The sequence below is a fragment of the Pelobates fuscus genome, chromosome 3, assembly GCF_036172605.1.
Source record: "Pelobates fuscus isolate aPelFus1 chromosome 3, aPelFus1.pri, whole genome shotgun sequence".
Classification (NCBI taxonomy): domain Eukaryota; kingdom Metazoa; phylum Chordata; class Amphibia; order Anura; family Pelobatidae; genus Pelobates; species Pelobates fuscus.
In genome coordinates, this window is record NC_086319.1 from 269,410,781 (window position 1) to 269,430,928 (window position 20,148).

At 37.9% G+C, this 20,148-nt stretch overlaps 1 protein-coding gene across 2 annotated transcripts in view; it reads left to right on the forward strand.

Annotated features, from left to right (window-relative positions):
• Window positions 1–5,700: 5,700 nt before the first annotated feature.
• The window catches only part of ENTPD4 (ectonucleoside triphosphate diphosphohydrolase 4), a 29,116-nt gene continuing 14,668 nt past the window's right edge, over window positions 5,701–20,148 (forward strand). Inside the window, exons 1-8 of one of the 2 annotated variants that reach the window (XM_063448509.1) lie at window positions 5,701–5,833; window positions 8,005–8,116; window positions 10,044–10,241; window positions 12,212–12,417; window positions 17,157–17,307; window positions 17,668–17,771; window positions 18,040–18,099; window positions 18,522–18,652. In XM_063448509.1, the coding sequence (XP_063304579.1) occupies window positions 8,109–8,116; window positions 10,044–10,241; window positions 12,212–12,417; window positions 17,157–17,307; window positions 17,668–17,771; window positions 18,040–18,099; window positions 18,522–18,652 (858 nt within the window). In that variant the 5' untranslated portion in view covers window positions 5,701–5,833; window positions 8,005–8,108. Of the gene's footprint in view, window positions 5,834–8,004; window positions 8,117–10,043; window positions 10,242–12,211; window positions 12,418–17,156; window positions 17,308–17,667; window positions 17,772–18,039; window positions 18,100–18,521; window positions 18,677–20,148 lie in introns of both variants that reach the window. The other variant, XM_063448508.1, reaches the window with a different exon arrangement.

The following is a 20,148-nucleotide window of genomic DNA, read 5'->3' on the forward strand; positions in this document are numbered from 1 at the left end:
CAGACCAATTGCTTGATGTTATCAGATAAGAAGTCTGGTAGTTAATGAATTAACAGCCTTATTTGTCGCCAATTAGAAAGCAATTAATCATAGTGCTTCTATTTCTGAGAGGAGGTCTTCAGAGCTACATGGGGTAAGAAAAAGAAGACCACCCACACTCATTAATGACTCTACCATCTCTGGACCAGCATCTCCATTGGGATCTACTGTACGAGCAGTGCGTTTTGCTACCTAAACTAGATTATAACCTCATATGGTCTCTCTCTCCAGATACTGCAAGAATTTTTTTTTGTAATAAAACATTTTGAAAAAAAAAAGGTCCCCGTGTGTCCTTTATACAAGATAAAACAGCGTGTCCCAGTGTTCAGGATAGAACAGAATGCTGGGAGTGGGTTTCATTTATCTGACGGGGGAGGAGGGAAGGGAGGAAGAAAAAACGTCTATCGTGACTTGGTAACTAAGATGACCACATATTGTAAAACAGTCTGCTTGGAAGGACGCCAAGGAAGATTCACACAGTGCACATTTTTTCATTGACATAGGAGAAAGTACAATTTATTTCTCGAACATCAAGCAATAAAATCACTGGCTTATAGCTGCAGAGATTTTTGAAAATGTGTGCAATTTTAAGCAGTTGTGTGTTTTCTTTCACCATTACCTATGCAATAAGTATAAGTTGTTATGGTGAGTGGAGTGTCCCTTTAGGCTCTATATAAATTCCTGTTGCTCTATAAATACTGTAAATAATCATGAATAATTTGTTGATAAATACACATATTCCTATGACGTTTTTGCATACTATTACAAAACATTGTTTTAAAAAACGTTGAGCTCGTACACTGCATTAGGACCATTTGGAGAACTCGGTCTGGTTTATCCATCACCAGCCAGCAGGGAAAGTTTATTTCTTAACACTGAGATGTTTGTGCTGTAACTGGAGGTGACAGAGTTGCCAGAGGGTACTGTGAGTGCACTAATTAATAACAGTCATTATCTTCTTTATTGCCAGGAGGGGTCAAAGACACAACACATACTGGACATGGCTCCTGCTGTGCACTGATGGGTTGCAGAAGAGATACAATAAATATTCACTTTCTGGCACTTTTAAAAGGGCATTCCAAGGTTGGCTCACAACCCATCTTATGCATTTACTTATGGATGGTATACAAACATTATAATTGTTTTTATTGCCTAACATTGGGCAAAATAATCCCATTACAAATTTGGGATGGTGGAGTAAAAAGTGATGAGGACCTTGCTTCATTAAGCTTACAATTTAAATGATTTCTTTTTAATTCTAATGAATTTACACCATTGAATACAACATTGAAAATCACCATGTTATGTTAGATTTTGTTCATGAGATGCTCTCTTTTCTTTTGTATTGATATTAAAATTTTTTGCAAATTATGTCATAATCTAGTTCAGACAAGGTAAAACCAGGGCAAGTATTGCAAACCAAGAGAAATGATTAAATGTCTGCTCTTCTCTGTATGCTTTTGTCACGTATTCATCCGCACATAAAAATGTGATTGTTTCACATTTAAATTTTATTTTAGTCCTTGTATTTTGTGACCTGTAACTTTCAAAATAAGCTGAAATCCTACACATATTATGTACTCTTTAACCCCTTCAGGACAGAGTCAGTTGTACACGTTCTGATCAAAACAAAACGTAAACAAAACCTGGAATTTGCGCTATATGTCTGTTAAACCATAATTCAACTCTTTAATGTTAAGTACACCCACGCATTTTATATATCATTTTGTTCAGGAGAAACAGGGCTTTCATTTCATATCAAATATTTATATATGAAACATAATTTTATATGAATAAAAAAAAATGTAACTTTGAGAAACTAAGTAATTTTGTTATTTTTCAAGTTCTGCATGGCATTTTAACTGTTAATATCATAATACTGTTAGTTTTTACTACAAAAAAATACACATATTTGTATTCAGCGATGTCTCACAAGTACAGCAGTACCCCACATGTACAGGTTTTATGGTGTTATGGAAAGTTACAGGGTTATGTGTAGGGCTTGTAAATTAATGGACTTTCTGCCTGGGTTGTCAGGCAGGTCCCTTGAATTATAAATAATAAAATTAATTAATTATGTAAATATAGTATATAAATATACACGTTGTATATATGTATGTATATATATATATTGTCAGAAATCTTGAAAAAATGCGCCCACACGCAACTATGTGAATATTACCAACAATCAAATTATCTGACCCCTGATCAATCAGGGTTTCATCCAAATCTCTCAACTTCGACTGCCCTCTTACATTATTAATAAATGATCTGCCTAACGTCTGCAAATCCTCAACTGTACACATGTGTTTAAACAACACAGTAATCTACACTAGTGAACCCAATCTACCGCAGCTTGAGGCTGTGCTCCAAAACCAATTCACAGAGGTAGAAAAGTGGATAGCGAATAACAAACTCTTCCTAAACACAAAACTATTACAATGATCTTTGGAACTGTACCTAAATTACGTAAACTACAAAATCAACAACTATGTATCAGAACAAATTCAAATAGCACACTGACAGCAGTCTGTTCTTTTAAATATCTAGGTATGTAGCTAGACCTCAATCTACCCTTTGGCCTTCATATTGAAAAAAATATCTTCAAAACTTTACCCTAAACTAGGTGCCCTGTACAGAAACAAATCCTGACGAAGCCCTACAGTAAGGAAACAGATAGTGCAAAGATTTCTAATGCCGGTCATTGATTATGGGGATGTTGTTTATGCACCCACACCGCAAACCCACCTTAATAAACTTAATACGTTATATAATTCATTCTGCCGCTTGATACTAGAATGCAATTACTTTACCCACCATTGTGACATGTTAAAAGAGCTAAACTGGCTATCACTGGAATCCCGATGAACTCTTCTCTTTCAAGCCTTATGCATAAGAGCTTTTCTGGGAAGCATCCATCCTACCTGAGTAGAATGTTCTCACCAGCTGTTCCGACCTCATATAACCTCCAATCCAGTACTAGTAGGATATTTAGCATACCGCAATACAAAAATAAAGTGGCTCGATCCTCATTTTCCTACAGAGCACCGCAATTATCAAATAACCTCAGGGACACAGTCAAATCTTCAATCTAAAATCTTTTAAGCAATCCATGGCAATATACTTCAGCACAGAATGCACCTATCATGGTTGAATATATTTATCACCTGTTATATGTTAAATTTATATATGTGTATGTATATATATATATATACATATATCCACCAATGAAGAGGAGCACTCAGAAGGACTTTACAATCGTGAGTTTATTATTCAAGTAGTTTTACATCAGCATGTAAATCCTGTGATTCAACGTTTCGACCCCTCAGGGTCTTTTTCAAGACCCTGAGGGGTCGAAACGTTGAATCACAGGATTTACATGCTGATGTAAAACTACTTGAATAATAAACTCACGATTGTAAAGTCCTTCTGAGTGCTCCTCTTCATTGGTGGATATATATACGACGCTGGAAGCACCGGAGGCAAGTTTTATCTACACACCATTCAGGGGTGAGTGCCCAAAGGATTATTTTGTTTATATATACATATATATATATATATCGTTTGTATATTGTATTTTTGTAATATTGTACCCTATTGTAACAATGCAATGTTTTGTGGACCCAGGACATACTTGAAAACGAGAGAAATCTCAATGTATCCATCCTGGTAAAATATTTTATAAATAAATACATAAATAAATAAATAAATATACATGTACCCACACATACACGTACATACGCTTATGACATTACATTTTTTTTTTCAATTTTTATTTTATGTATATTTTGCAATATATGTATAATATATACATATAAAATACCGTATTTATCGGCTTATAACACGCACTTTTTCTCCCTGAAAATAGGGGGCAAATGATGTGTGCGTGTTATACGCCGATATACATATTTTTCGCTCCATAAGACGCACTTTTTTCCCCCTCAAAAGTGAGGGGAAATGTCTGTGCGTCTTATGGAGCGAATGTGAAGGTTTACTTACCTGTCTTGAAGCGTGGGCCGGTGTCCAGCGCGCACCGCGGTACTGGAACTTCAATTTCAGGTTCCGGTTTCCGACGGGACTGAAAGGAAGTGCGCACTCAGTGTGCACACTTCCTTTCAGTCCTGCCGGAAACCGGAACCTGAAATTTAAGTTCCTGTACCGCGGTGCGCGCTGTGAAGCCGGCCCACGCTTCAAGACAGGTAAGTAATTATGGGACAAGGGGAGGGAAAGTGCACTATGGGACAAGGGGAGGGGGGACACTATGGGAGGGGGGGAGAACACTATGGGATGAGGGGGGAACACTATGGGAGGGGGTGGAAAATACTATGGGAGGGGGGGAGAATACTATGGGAGGGGGGGGAAATTTCCTTCTTAAAATGAGGTACGTGTTATACGCCGGGGCGTGTTATACGCCGATAAATACGGTAAATATATAACTTAATTCTTAGTGTATTTTGGTATTAATATATAGATTAATACCAAAATACACTTATTGTTAAATTATATATGTATTATATATGTATAATATGCTAATGAGGTATTTTAACTTATTAACTTATATTATTAACTTATTATATATTATACAAGTATAATGTATAATGAGTGTGTGATTCTAACTTTATTTTTTACAGTTGAGGCACTAGGGGGACTGCCTGAACACTCAGGCAGTCCCCCTGCAGGCAGTCTCATAGACTGCTTTGCGGCCATGTGATTTGTGACGTCTGTGGCGATCACATGGCCCTGTAGGGCCGGAAAGGAAGCAGGGGGACTGCCTGTCTCGAGAGGCAGTCTCCCCGGACCGGGATCGCCGGTCCAGGTAAGTAAATTGCGGCCGGGGAGCTAACGATCGTTTAGGCTCACAAAAGGCGGGGTGGCATAGTACGCCCTAACGGCATTAAGGGGTTAAATCAAGACACCTAAATTAATTTATTTTTAATTACTTTTTCTAAGTCGGACATATTATGCACACGTTATTATTGCCAAAACGGTGAAAAATATGTTTTTTGGGGTTTTTTTCCACCCATTTTTTGCCATGTTTCTTTATAATAAATGAGAATTTATATATGTATATGTGACATCGAATTTTTGTCCTCTAAAAAACGGTATATAATATGTGTTGTTGCAATAAATGAGAAGAGATGCAAATTGTGGTTGAACACAAACAGCAAAAAATGCAAAAATTGCTTGTGTCCATAAGTCCAGCTTCTGAAGCTGTGTCCTTAACCCCTTAAGGACCAAACTTCTGGAATAAAATGGAATCATGACATGTCACACATGTCATGTGTCCTTAAGGGGTTAAGGGGTTAAGCAGTGAGACGTCAGCGGCATGATCTATACACAAAACCTTCTTCATTAATCTAAAATAGTTTGGGTGATTATCTCGTCTCTTTAAAGGGACTTCTCTAACCTGGAAACAAACCTAATTTATTCATAAACAGGCTTATGCATTAAAAATGTGCAAAAATATGAGCCTGAACATTTAGATCTTTGATGCCTCTCTCCCTTGCTGTTGAGTTGCCAACCCTTTCTTATTGTGCAATGTTTCCACCGCTGACAGAATGGGCAGTTTTCCCAAATCAAACATGGCCGCCCGCGCACATCCTGGGTCTCGCCGTCACGATTGCGTCATTTGCGCCACTCCAGCGCAGGGGGCTCTCGCGATAGCGGGACAGGTGTGCGGTTGCTAAGGCCGCCTGGTTACCGGGGCCTTTGACAGAGGGGACGGGTCCAGGCAGCTCCTCCCCCGTTGACGTGTCCTTCACCCGGTGCTGAGTGCCAGGGAGCCGGGTCCCAGGTAAGCGAGATCCTCCATGCCCCGTGTCTGCCAGCCCTGCCCTGAGACCTGCTCTCCATGGCTGGCCCCGCCGCGGCAGCTGCCCTGGGCTGCCTTTCCCATCATGCCTTCCCTGGCTGAGCATCATGGGAGACGTAGTCCACAGTAGCTGCAGCCCCACAGGTTGGCTATTGCTGTATTATCATACAGGACAGGTACCCTGTGTATTCTATAAAGCGCACTGACACATACTGTGACCCTGTGTGATGGTTACAGTCCTACCCCCTTGGGCATGGGCTCTAAGAGAAGGTGGTGGGGGGGGATCACAGCCCCCTCTGTGCTGTGTGACAGCTGCAGCCCTCCATACAGACACTCAGACTGCAGTATCCCCAGGGAGAGACACGGGCCCTAATACACACACTGCACCTGGCTGAGTGGGGATTGCTTCCTTGTCTGGTTATGCCGACATAGATGGTTGGCCTAGAAATACAGGAGCTCATCCTTATTAAAAATAAGAATGCCCAGACAGTGAAACATCTGTCATAGCCCATGTAAACCATGCAGTTGCTTTTTTTTTCTGCTTTAATTAACGTGCATTTTAGGTTATGTTATTGATAGTTTTGGTCTCTTTTTAAGACTGCAGCTTGGTTTGAAATTTGGTTATCTTGCTAAATTCTTATCTAAATTGCTCTTAAAAACGTTTGTGAGTTTACCAATTTAATGTACTCGTGACCGCCCAAGTTTACTACATCTTAGTAAAATGTTTTTTAACCTCTGGGACAGGACCTAAAGTTGGTCCCCTTTGCTATTCCCAAGAAATGGGACAGGTAAATAATATTTAATTTGTTAGGTCCCAGCTGCCCACAATGAGTGCTTGCTCAGTGCAATGATGAATCTTAAATCTGGGAAAAGTCTAATTAAAGTGGCACACTATGTACCACAACCACTTACTGTAGTAGTTATTATACCATGGGTGCTGCCTTCAAACTGTTTGGAGCAATTTAAGAAAAACGGGTGATTTCCTCAGGACCTGTAACATAGCACTCTGTCCAGCTTCAATGATTTATACATCATTTCAAGCCTGAATCCATCTGAGAACTCCTAAACCTAAACCATTATGTGTGAATGGGTCACTCTGCAAATTTTATAGCATGCTAATGCTATTATACATAATCTTGGTGCTGTTACAAATTGTTGAAGTGTTGGTCCAACCACCATGACCACTTCAGTGGTTTTCTCGAGTTAGTATGTGCAGCATTTTACTAGGAAACACTGTAAGTAATTGGCTGAGAGCGGTCAGCTGATGCTCTAGTCTAAGCCAATGAATGTCGAGGGCATCAACTTCTGCAGAAGTGGGAATAAAGTCCTCTGAGCCCAGCGGGACCCAGGTAAATTGGAAAATGGTTTAGCATTCAGGGGTACTCCTCACGTTAAAACAAGTAGGCTGTAGTTGTTAAGATGCTTGGAGTTACTCTTTAAGAGTCAGTGTGCTTGTGTTACCTAGCTAGCACATTGCCAAAACAGGAAGACAGTTTGACCACCCAAAATAGTTGCGATTTCATCTTTTAAAAAATAAATAAATATGTATATATTGACAAACAATAACAGTTATGATATACAACTGTAATATATGTTTATTGGCTTACATTTTTTTCACTGTGTACTTGTTAATGATAGTTTTCATATACAGAGTAATTGTCAATTATCCTCCCATTTCTTGGTGATATAAAGGAGCGGTTTAAGCAACATATTCTTGGTCAAACTGTTTTGAAATGGTTTGACTGAAATGTCAGGTTCCCAGGGCACCCACATCCTAACTTATAGGTACATAAGCCGAAAAGATGTGTCCATCAAGTTCAGAAGTTCTTACATCTGTTAACATAGAAACATGTTCTCAGATGACTTCAGCTTGCCAGAATTGCTTATAATTTTAATCTATATTTTAATGTAATTTCATTGACTCAGCATGTCAAAGAGTGGTTCTAAAATATGGATGAAATTGCAGCTTCTACATTAGCAATTGATGAGCAGAATTTTTGGTCTAATATGCAAAAATGGTTTGTCCACAAATACCTACCCTTATAGTGTTGTTTAGCAATGCTTATGTAGTATAGTGCCATCCCTGTAAAATATTGTATACTTTGTACAACAAACAAAATTTGTTAATACTAACTACTTCTATCTGTGTGTAGGTGGAATGCGTTGGAAACATTTATGGGAAGTACCTGTGCAGTTATGGGGTGAACTCCTCTTTCTCCTGTTTGTTTAACTTTGCTCTTTGCTGGAGTTCTTCAACATGGCAAGGTGAGTTGAGAGACCACATTGTAGGAACAACACTAAATGTAAATATATCTTTGGATAACACTAAAAAACTATATATATATTTATCTATATAACTTTTGTATTATCACACACACAGGGGGGGGGGGGGGGGGAGCACGGCATGGTGTAGGGGGGGCCATGGCCCACTCTGGCCTCCCCCTAGCGACGCTTGACTTCTGACAGAGACATAAGTCTACAAGTTCACCTGTGGTTTTTTTTATTTTTTTATTTCCTGCTAGTTTATCTCATTTTGTTATGGGAACCTGTGCTTGTGTAAACAACTGGTGTTCATGTGGGATGATTATATATATATATGTATGTATGTATATGTGTGTGTGCGCATCATATTTAATACAATGTTTAACAAAAATCTGCACACCAGTCAAGTCAAAAGACTTGCTTTTCCCAAAGAAATCACAAATTGCAGTGATGTTACTACTGCAAAGGATTCTGGGTGGGCATATGCAAATTCAACAAAGAATCACATTTTTGCCTCATTCCATTTTAAACATGCATTCCTTTGAGTCTGTGTTTCCTGTATATAACAGCTTTGAAACACAACTTGGGAAAAAGGGAAAACTGTATGCAGCCTTAAGTGGTACACAATACAAAGGGGGATAACCCCTAGTAGAAACAAAGAAAATAATTGGACATTGTGTACCAATGGAGAGGTATCAGGGAGAGTAGTCTTATAGAAAGTACGTAATGGCTCCAGAATAGATATAGGAGTCTAAGGTGCAGGTATACAACTAGAACCACAAAAAATAAGAAGAAGAAAGAAAAAAAGTATTTATTAATTAATTAAAAATTGCAATTAGCAATCACCCAAAGTGCTCCACACTAAAACAATAGTGGGAACCTGAAAATAATAAAATCAACAATTGATAAAGAGCGCAATGGCTCAATATAAAAATCTCTGTAAACATACAGTTAATGAATAATCAACAAAAGCACACTTCTGTGCTAACAGGGAAACTGAGATAGAAGTAGCTGAATATAATACTGTTATGGGGGGTATACACCTGGTAGTGGTCAGTAGAATGACATAAAGCGTATGAATACTGCATACAATGATTACAAGATACAAATAATTCTCATATATATTCAGTTGAACCAGAGAGTAAGTATGTTATATAACTGGGCAACATAAAAATAAATAGTATCTTGGTAAGTGCCTTAGGTAGATAGTTACAATGTATAGTTGGCGTGATAGAGAAAAAATGCAGAAAGGTCCAATGAGGAAATCAGCTGACCTCATAAGGAGTACCACTACACAACAAGAGTTGGTATATGGTTATGGTGCACCCAAATTCCTAGTGCAACGATAGAAAAGATGCAAAGCCAGTGAACCACTCATGGACAGCTGTTTCATTGTTAATGCAAATCATCAGCATGAGTTTGGTTACTGGCTAGCTTTGAGGCTTGGAGGTACTTGCGAAGCAACAACAAAGCAAAAAATGTGCACACCAGTCAAGCCATAAGACTTGCTTTTCCCACAGAAATCTCAAATTTGCAGTGATGTTACTACCGCAAATGATTCTGGGTGGGCATATGCAAATTAGTTCAACAAAGAATCACATTTTTGACTTATATATATATATATATATATATATATATATATATATATATATATATATATATATATATATATATATATATATATATATATATATAGCAAAAATGTGATTCTTTGAGGCAGTATTTACAGTTGCCCAATAACCTCTACATTAAGCTGTACTGATTTTAAATTGTCCAGTACTGTGGAATATCCTGGCACTATATATATATATATATATATATATATATTATTTTTTTTTACTTTTTTTTTATGAGTGTCTCTGATTAAACAGCCAAGCAGTCTACCTGATTCCTGCCAGCAAATTGATGTCTCTCTCTATTTCAAACATAGGCTCAGCATTGCTTGCCTCCTTCCAGCTTCCTGGCACTTTAGTCTCTCTCCAGCCGGATGTCCACGTGTTCTGAACACCACCCTCAGGCAACTTGTAATGATCAGTGCAGTGGTTGTCATCTTGTTTTTACTGATATACTCTCTGCTTCTGGTCCGGACAAAGTTCAGCCGCACAAACAAAGACAAAAAACACACCAGGTAATTAAATCTTTGAGACGCTGATATGTCAGATAAGGTCCTTTTGTCTGTGGAAATGCCAGCATAAAGTAAGAATACCTGTTGTTTGTCTTAGGAGTAGTTTCTCAAATAACTTTTTCATGCATATTTTGTAATTCGTTCCATTTGCCCTTTACCTTCGAGGTATCTAATGATGTATGTTGCTTATACACTACGCCAAGAACTGAGGTAACTTGACACGAGCGACAAATTCTGGACAAAAACCAAGCTAGTATTATAAGTTGGAGATGTGCAACCCTGGTGTGCAGTGGTTTAAGGCTGCATGCCGTACCCCTGTGGATGTACACAAATAGTTATTTTACAGCAGTGTGATACTCTGAAGTCAAACAGGAACGATTATGAATTTGAGGCAGTAGGGGGACATTAATGATTGACCATATGGGCAAGTATAAAAACAAATTAAGTTTGGCGCTAAATGAGCTTACTAATATGTCTTTCTGTTTTAATGAAAGATTAATCGTATTCTTTGCTGGTTTCAGCTTCTATCAGCTCACTTTTCATTTATTTTATATCCAATGTTTTCCTACTATTTTTTTTGTTTGTTCATATTTTGGCACTCTGCCTAAGAGTATGAGAACATTCTCAGATATTAGATTTGCACTTCTTACTCAGAAAAAGTAACACATTGGCTACAATTGGCATTAACATGTAACTCTTTTAGATTACATAATTATGTTGCAAATCCCTTACAAAATGCAATTCCAGGTATAGGGGCATTACTCCCTTTGCTTTGCGACTGTCCATGATTAGGGGTTACAAACTGTTGCTGTGTGTTAGTTGATTAATATAATTTTGCTCATACCTTCATTACTATTAAAGGTTCACTGAGAATAATAATGTGTCAGCTGTTGATAAAAGTGTCCTTTGAAGACACAAAACAAGTTTAGCTGACCTAGCATGTGCCATATCGCCTCCCCATCCCCCCATTATGCATAGATAGCACTTTGTTTATTTTGCTGCCTTTTCTGCTTCTATGCATTTTTTACAATTAGATACTAATTTGGATACTTGGTAAGCAGACGATATCTTTGTTTTAACTCCTTGGTATAATTTCTCATTTCTTTCATTGGTGATTTTATTTATTTTCTATTTATGTGGGGGCTACCCTATTATTTAACGCTTGTTGATCATATAATCACAAAAAGCTCTTGTTCCCATATTGGCCTTCAGATTGTAGAGCACATGTTTTGATAGCCTTTCCGCCCTTCAGTTTAATGACATTCTTTTAAATGGCTGCCTGGGTATGTCTTTAAATATGTTGACTTCCCAGTGCAGCTCCCTCAAGTCCTAGGTGTTATGTAAAAGGTATCTTTCTGCTGCCCCTTCAAAAATATTTAAAGCAAATATGACATAAGGAGCAGCATCGACACATTTAAACGTTTACTGGGTTGCCCAAGAATTAGTAGCCAGGATAGATGGAGGGTACATAATAACATCCTCCGGGTGGCTTTAGAATGTGCTGGGAGGGTGCTCTCTGGTGGGCAAGTCTGGAACAGCATAAAGAAACAGGAAAATTTACAAAAACACAGGGGAAGCATGGGAAACAAACCCTGCAGGATCCAGGTGGATATTATGTTAATCTATTTAATAAAATTAAATTACTTAAATAAAAGTAAATCTATTTAATAAAATTAAATTACTTGCAGATTAATATATCTTTTTTTGGTGTGTATTTCTTTCACTATATCTCCGGTGGATCTGCTGTTTGGGGGCTGATTTCCCTACACCCATTACATTTCATGTTTTTGTATGTTGGCAAAAAAACCTAGCATTTCGCTACTATTATTATTGTGTTTAGATTAGTAAGTCGCTAATATTATTTTTGTGTTCAGAACTGCTAATGCAAAATGTAAAAAAATATTTATATTTTTTTTAAAAAACAATTATTTTATTGACATTGAATTCTTTTTTTTTTTTTTCTTTCCCTGCAGATACCTAGCTCATGTTACAGATATGGAAGCCACTGACACAAGCAACCCTAACCTAAACTACGGTGTGGTTGTAGATTGCGGTAGCAGTGGGTCACGGATCTTTGTATACTGCTGGCCACGCCACAATGGTAATCCACATGATCTGCTGGACATCAAGCAAATGAGAGACCAGAACAGAAAAACTGTGGTCATGAAGATAAAGCCAGGTATGACGTTTACAGGAACATAGGAAGTAATATAGAAGTTGATGTTTTGAATCCCAATATGAGTGTCATCTTGTCAGTATTTCAAGTTTACTTCCTCGGCAGTCTGGATGATTGGCCACATCACTTCTTATACCCAAGGTCGATAATTATTATTATTTTTTTTTTTTTTAAAGTAACTATTTGTTTGTCTAATTTTTGTGGGGGGGGTTATTTTTAATAAAATGTTTTGTAGGAAAAATCAATCTGTTCTGGCAGTGTGAGGGAACACTGCTATATTAGTCTCAGAATGGCACTTTCAGTGTTCCCTGACTAGACTGGGTTAAAAAAAAAAAATCAGGCTGCTCTAAAACACTATTTAGGGAGCAACATAAACCCAATGCAGAGGGGAATCAGTCTCTCATGTGAAGAGCCGGGGCGGAGACAGAGACGCTGTGAGCCTGAGAGGCAGAGACTGCTAAACCTGTATAGCAAGAAAAGGTATTTTGCAAGTGTTTTATTTTGTTGTTTATTAAACTATTGGGCTCTGCTTAGCTACCCAGTAGCATAGAGTGTTCTATGTTAGTTAGTCTCCAGAGTAAAGTAGGATTTTATTTTTTGTTCAATGTTTTGTTGTGGCTATAACAGTGGTTCACAAACCTTTTAGGTTCAAGGCGCCCTTAATATTTCAATATTTTTCCAAGGCGCCCCAAGTTGTGGTAACAGAGGAGATCCCAGCGGAGCTGCAGGTTGGAGCTCCCCCGGGTCCTCTCTCCCTCCCTCCCTCCCCTGCCGGCTGCAGCAAAGTTGTCAGGGGAGAGGGAGGCACATTTCCCAGTGCTATGATCATAGCACCAGAAAAATATCTTGCGGCTCCCCTTGCGCCGCGGCACACAGTTTGGGAACCACTTGGCTATAGTAAGGCCAGCTTGCTAAAAAAAAACTTAAAAAAAAAAACAAACTTCACTGATATTGGGTAAAAGACACTGTTTCTGTGGATTTTTGTAACGAACCTCCTGTACTTTCGTGAAGTACGTTCGTTCACACACTCCCGAATTGCTAGAGGCTTAGTGATTATAGCCTATTCGCATAGTACGCTAGTTTGTTCTCTCTCCCGAAATCCAAGCCGGTCGTGAGAATAAATCAGTTGGTTCGTCGTTCACATACCCAAACATCAGTCGAGACTTGATGAAGGGTACACCTGGAATGTTTTATTCCGGTCAAATAGCTCACTTATATACACAGACACCCAGCATGGGGTCTCAAGCAAAAGCATAGTAAAACACGCACCAAACACTCCCACAACACGCCCCGTAGTCTCTGTGTCTGGGAGATAATTTTGTGTACTTTGCTTAAACTAATTATCTCCCAGGCACTAGAGTTACAAAGTGTAAAACATAAAATATAAAAAATACACATAATATATATCTGAACCCCCACAAGCATTATATCCCCGGATAGCCTGGATCTGAGCTCCCAAGTTGTCCAAATAGCTCTCAGATCCCACAAACACAGCCGAATCGCCACTGGGCTAAAGTTTTGACTGACTGCACATGCGGCGTCTGTCCAAATTAGTTCCAGAGAAATAGTGGTAGCGGTCAGTCAGTTTCGGGAGTTCAGAACCGGACAAAATGTCGAACTGTTCCCCCTGGCTCATAGATAGTGATTGTTCATGCAAACAATCCTACCGAACAGCGCTCTCTTGTCTTGTCGGGAAAAGAAGCAGGCGTTCGTGTAAAATCACCAGTGTTCGCAAGGCTTTTACATTTAAATACATGATTTTTTTTTTCTTTTCCTAGATCAGGTATTGTTATACATTATAGTACATGTTGTTGTTTTTTTGCATTGTTATTTTGCATTTGTCATTTGAAACAATGCATATTAATCTGCTACATAATGAAAATTACAAATACAAAATACTACAGTACTGCATTACAGTACTTTTGTAAAAAACACTGAATTATATTATGCCATCTCTTGCCAATACAGGGTATTGGGTCAAATTGTTTTTGCAATGGTTTGCCCTCTTACCTGGTCCTGGCAGTGCCTACTCTCCTGAACCTGCAACTCAACCCTATCTTTTAATATAATGATCCTTTCATCAAGTTTTGGAAGGACATTGATTCATTGCTAAATGAAGTATATGAATATGAGGAATATGAGGAAAAACCCGTTCCTACCTCTAGATATGACTGGATCCTTCAGCCATACACATGCATCTTGGGTCAGACAGTGTTTTAATTTGACAATTGGTCTGAAGCAGGAAAGACCATAGAGACTATATAGAGGAGAACTATTCTTTTGCAGAATAGTGCTCTGTGTTTCTCTTTCATCATTACAATTGTTCTCCATATTATGTTAGTTTGTTCAGGTTTCTAGAGGGGTTTTACATTTAAATACATGATCTTTTTTTTTCTAGATCAGGTATGTTATACATTATAGTACATTTTGTTTTTTGCATCTGTCATTTGAAACAATACACATTAATCTGCTACAAAATGAAAATTACAAAATATTGCATTACAGTACTTTTGTAAAAATATGAGCACTGAATTTTATTATGCCGTCTCTTGCCTCATAACACTGGTAGCAGTTAATTATTGGAATTCAATTGCTTTAAAAAGATGGATCCAAGGATACTTGGAAGCCTACCATTAATAGGTGGTGATCACATTCTCTAGATTTGCATAGTTCATAGTGTTTTTCTTATTTCCAAACACTGCCACCCAGTGTTTTGTAGATACAACATACACTTGTTTTAATCTCTTAACTGTCATCCATAAACATTGTGAATGCCTAGGTAACACCGATAACAGTCATTTAAAATATGTGATCATATTGGTAGGTCACTGCCATACTGTGCCATTTGAGTCTGTACTCTACTTATAAAGTGGCAAAAGATAAATTATATAATATGATTTGCTACAACACATACATGCATGAGCATTGACTAGTAAACAAAACAAACACTAGTGAAGTATATCCACCATATTATTCCTAAACTAATAATAAAAAAACATAATCTGTAAAATAATTTATTTCTGAACTTATTGGGCATTTAACATTGATCCCAATGATTTATTTTGTACAATTACTGAACGCTAGTGTGAGAGATCAGACATATGTAGTTGCTAAGTGATTCCACCTCCCTGCCTTGCCTGAAGCCTGGCAATCAAGATGGCTGCTCAGCCGGAGCCTGCTGATACAGATAGCCACCTGCAGTTGGCTACTCAAGTTTACAAGTTCATCCTGGTATTCAATGCTGTTTGTGAGCTATTTTTGGGCAAAGCTCTGGGGTCAGAGACCTACCTTTGCTCCTGCATCTCGAGCCGCGACTCCCCAGAGCCATCCTGTGGCCTTATGTACCAAACTATGCACACAAAAAAACAAAACACATTTATATAAACTTAAAATGCTTTAACAAGTTTACAGTTACTTTGGGTGTTTTAATTAGCAAGGCACAGTTAATTATATTTTTGTAAGGACATTAAAAACAATAAAGGAACATTCGATTGACACTATTAACAGGAGACCTGAGTGTGCATGTGTGAAATGTAACCGATTCTGATGGAAAAGGGCATGAACCTGGCAGGTATTAGTATGTGCATACAGGTTGAAAGTGATTCATGAGGACAGGTCCTTGCCTGGCTGGTTCCTCGAAATTTCCAAACTAGTGATAACTGACATTATCCATTACCTGCCTGTAGGCTTGTAATTAAGTAAGTGTTGACATTAATGTCTGATTTCCAATGAACCCCTTTGTTTCTGTGTATGCTTCTAGGGTGTGTCAGATAATGTGTTTTCTGTCAGGTGGAAAATGCTGTAATAGTAAATGAAAATTATTGTATGTCTTAAGAACAAATGTATGTGCATTTGTAATACTGTTTTGAAATGTATGTGACATACATATCTTTATAGGGTCCTGTTTTTTTTTTCTGCATGACTGTTAGAAAACAAAAACATGTTCCCTATATTTTTATCTTTCTTTTATAAAGTGTTACTTGGGTCCACTTTAACGAACATGTTTTGCTAATGTTTGCCATTTTTACCTGTTTATATGAAGGCAGTAAAACAAATCTTGTGATCAATACATATTGTCACACAAACTACAGATGCAAATGGTTCTTGTTAGATTGTACCCAAATCATTTTTATTGAGTGGTACAGATCACAGTAGAATAGGATTGGTTCACTTAATGCTGCACTTGACTGCAGAGTATGTTGGGACTTCATAAATATAATAATCTCATGACAAAATATGCACCACACACAAAACCAACTGTTCCAGATTTGTGGTTAGGTTGTAATAAAAGGCTTAAAAGGACACTATAGTCACCCAGACCACTTAATCTCAATGAAGTGGTCTGGGTGCAGTGTCTCTGTCTTAACCCTGTAATGTAAACATTGCAGCTTTTGAGAAACTGTAATGATTACATTGCAGGTTTAAGCCACCCCCCCCCCCCCCCCCTCCCCCTAGTGGCTGTCAAAATAAGTGAGATACAGTCACGTGATGCCTAAGCTCCATAGGAAAGCATTGAATCAATGATTTCCTATGGGAAAGTTTGAACTAGTAAGCAGTGCTCACGTGTAAGGAGTTAACTTGTGTAGTATATTTACTGATTAATGCAATACTGTAATATCTACTTCAGCCATTTTTTAATATCTCCATGGCAGGACGTCCATCATAAGTGCCATGGACAAGGGAACTATATAAGAAAAGAATCATTGATGGACTTGTTTCAACTGGTTTCTCTCCTTTACCAGGTATTTCTGAACTTGCCAACACTCCAGAGAAAGCAAGTGACTACATCTCACCTTTACTAAACTTTGCTGCTGGTCACATTCCCCGAGAAAAGCACAAAGAAACCCCCTTGTATATACTTTGCACTGCGGGTCTTCGAATCTTGACTGAGAGGTGAGAGTGACTAATGCCTCCTAAACTCTACTGACATTCAGGCTGTGTGCATGTTATGCACTGTTAAACCATTATACACAGTATGAACCTGTTCACTGCTAAAGGCCCTTGCAATAGACTAACTAATGTTGATTTAATTTTGAGTCAATGGTATATTATGTTATGTTTCCCATAGTATTTAATTTTCCAGTGAATATATTGGAATCTTTTAGAACAAAAGGTTTAAACCTTTAAATGCCAAAAGGATGACTGATTGGGAAAAAATGCTTTCCCCCACCATCTTTGGCATTCAAGGAATTAAAGACACTCTTTGTATCCGGCTTTATGACAGTCAGCACTAACTGTAGTTCTTGGTTTCAGCCAGCAGGAGGCCATCCTTGAAGATCTACGTACAGATATCCCAGTTCATTATGACTTTCTCTTCTCTGACTCCCACGCAGAGGTCATCTCGGGGAAACAGGAAGGTACTGAGGCAGCATAGTCTGCAGCACACACAACAGATCCCTGTCTTAGGACAGTACTTCCATTTTACGTTTAATCTACCCTTTCATATAGATATAACTTGTTCTTGCATAGAGTGTTCATAGCAAATGGTGAAAAGCTTATAGTCAGAAAATGAATTTGACTTTAGTAATGGCAACATGCATAAAAATCATGCTTACACCATTCTCATTGAATGTTGCCTTGTCTGCATTGTGAAGATACTTTAACTCTGTGTTAAATTATTTTTAGGTGTGTACGCCTGGATTGGGATCAATTTTGTCCTGGGGCGCTTTGATCATATTGACGATGGTGAGGAAGATATCACGATTACTCATTATGTTCTTGGCATTGTGTGTGAAGGGATTAATTATGGATAAGAGATTGCATTTTCACTACTGATTGACAACTGAATTGATATCCGACTTACAAAATTTAGCCCAAAATAGTCCATTTGCAGAAGCAAAATCTTCACTTCATAAAGTTGGTGTTTTTTTTTTTCCTACTCATTTTAGTTTTTGTAAGTCGTCATTGTAACAACTTTTTACTGAAAACACCAAAGATCTGTTACCCCTGGTTGTATTTTTCCCTCTTTCAGTTTTCTAGGATTTTAATTTGTGTATTAGCTGTTTTCAACATTTGCTGAGGCCCTCCTGAATTCCCTTCTGTAACTTCTTTCTGTATGGAGTGTTCTATATATGTGTCTGTCTATCTCACGCTGTCTGCTCCTACAGAGGATGATGCTGTGGTGGAGGTGAATGTCCCCGGTAGTGATGACAAAGAGGCCATCTTGCGTAAGCGCACCGCTGGCATCCTGGACATGGGTGGAGTATCAACCCAAATTGCATATGAAGTTCCTAAAAGTGTAAGCTTTGCCTCCTCCCAGCAGGTCATTATCAGGACAATTTTATTTATTTTTTTAATTTGCTCTTTTGTATGCTTTCATTTATATTTGTGCTTGTTTCATTCCAAGCTAAAGTGTTCTTTTATTTTTTTTTTTTAACCAAATCATAGTAAAACCCATTCAGCTGCTTCAACGTGTATTTAGATAAGGGGCTTGGCATTATATTTACAGTTTTGTATTAATTCTTAGGGCTGGAACAGTAATGCATTAAATAAATCATAATCCGAAGCTGAGGGCTTCAGACTCCTGGGTAATGTGAGGGAGAAAAGGAGATCATAAAATCTGATTTAAGATGCCCTGAAATGTATAAGCCTGCTGGTCCAGAGATCTTTGGGGCAAAGTAGAAGAGTCAAACTCCAGTTGTGGACACCTACCCAAAGTTGGTGAGGTTTCTTACAAACAGAAGCAAAGTGTGTGAGTTGGTAGAGCTGCACACCACTACTTCTCCCCAGAGATTAGTGGGCTGTAACACAGAACTTCCAGGGCAAACCCAGGAAGTTAACAGAAATTATAGAGTTTGAATAGGAAAACAGCAAGTGAATACTTATTCATGTGCTATATATGCCTATTTTAAATGTATAAAACCCTCTGATTATGTGATCTCTCTGAATTATTGGCCTATGCAAATTGGAAGATTTCTTATTGAGTGTTAATGCTAATTCGGGAAACTAAGACCTTTTGTATTGACTGAATGAAACTATTTTAAAATACTATTATTTGCGTTTGGTTTCACATTACATCCCTTTCTCTTCTCTGGTCATATACTATCACTAGCAGGTTCTAGTTGCAAAATGCTGGTTACTTATGTTCAGTACATGGAAACTTTTTTTTTTATTTTACATCTTACAGGTAAACCATTCCATAGCAGGTAGTAATACAATATTTGGTAAACAATTTACAGGGAGTTTTACCAAAGTATTTGTAATAGAAGAGTGGACAAGATTGTGAAAAATTAAGCTATTCCCATTGTAAACCAATGCTTCACTTTTAGGCCTTTGCCCCACTTTTAAGATTCACTTCTGCTCATTGTGTTGAGTTGTTTTACCAAAGCAATGAAGATGAGTGTCACTCTCTAATGCAGTTCCATTGAATAGTGATGGTTCTCTGATGGATACATATCTTTCCCAAAGGCATGTGCTATATTAACTCTGAGAGGTTTTTCAGTGTTAAGTCAATGATTCTATTGTTGGTCATCAGTAAACCACTGATTTGTCGGGATATCTTTTGACTAACCTTGACTCAAACGTCCATGTAAGAAATGATACTAATATCCATAAATAAAACACAAACCAGGTAAAAAGATAGTGAACTCTGTGTAGAGTAATGAGAAATGAACTCAGGACTGAGAGACACAAATTGCTCAACTTACAGGACTTTACAAAACCATTACAGGATGCACAAATCTGACTGCACAGGATCCGAATTAATCATTTACAATTGTTAGCAGTGAAGCTCTT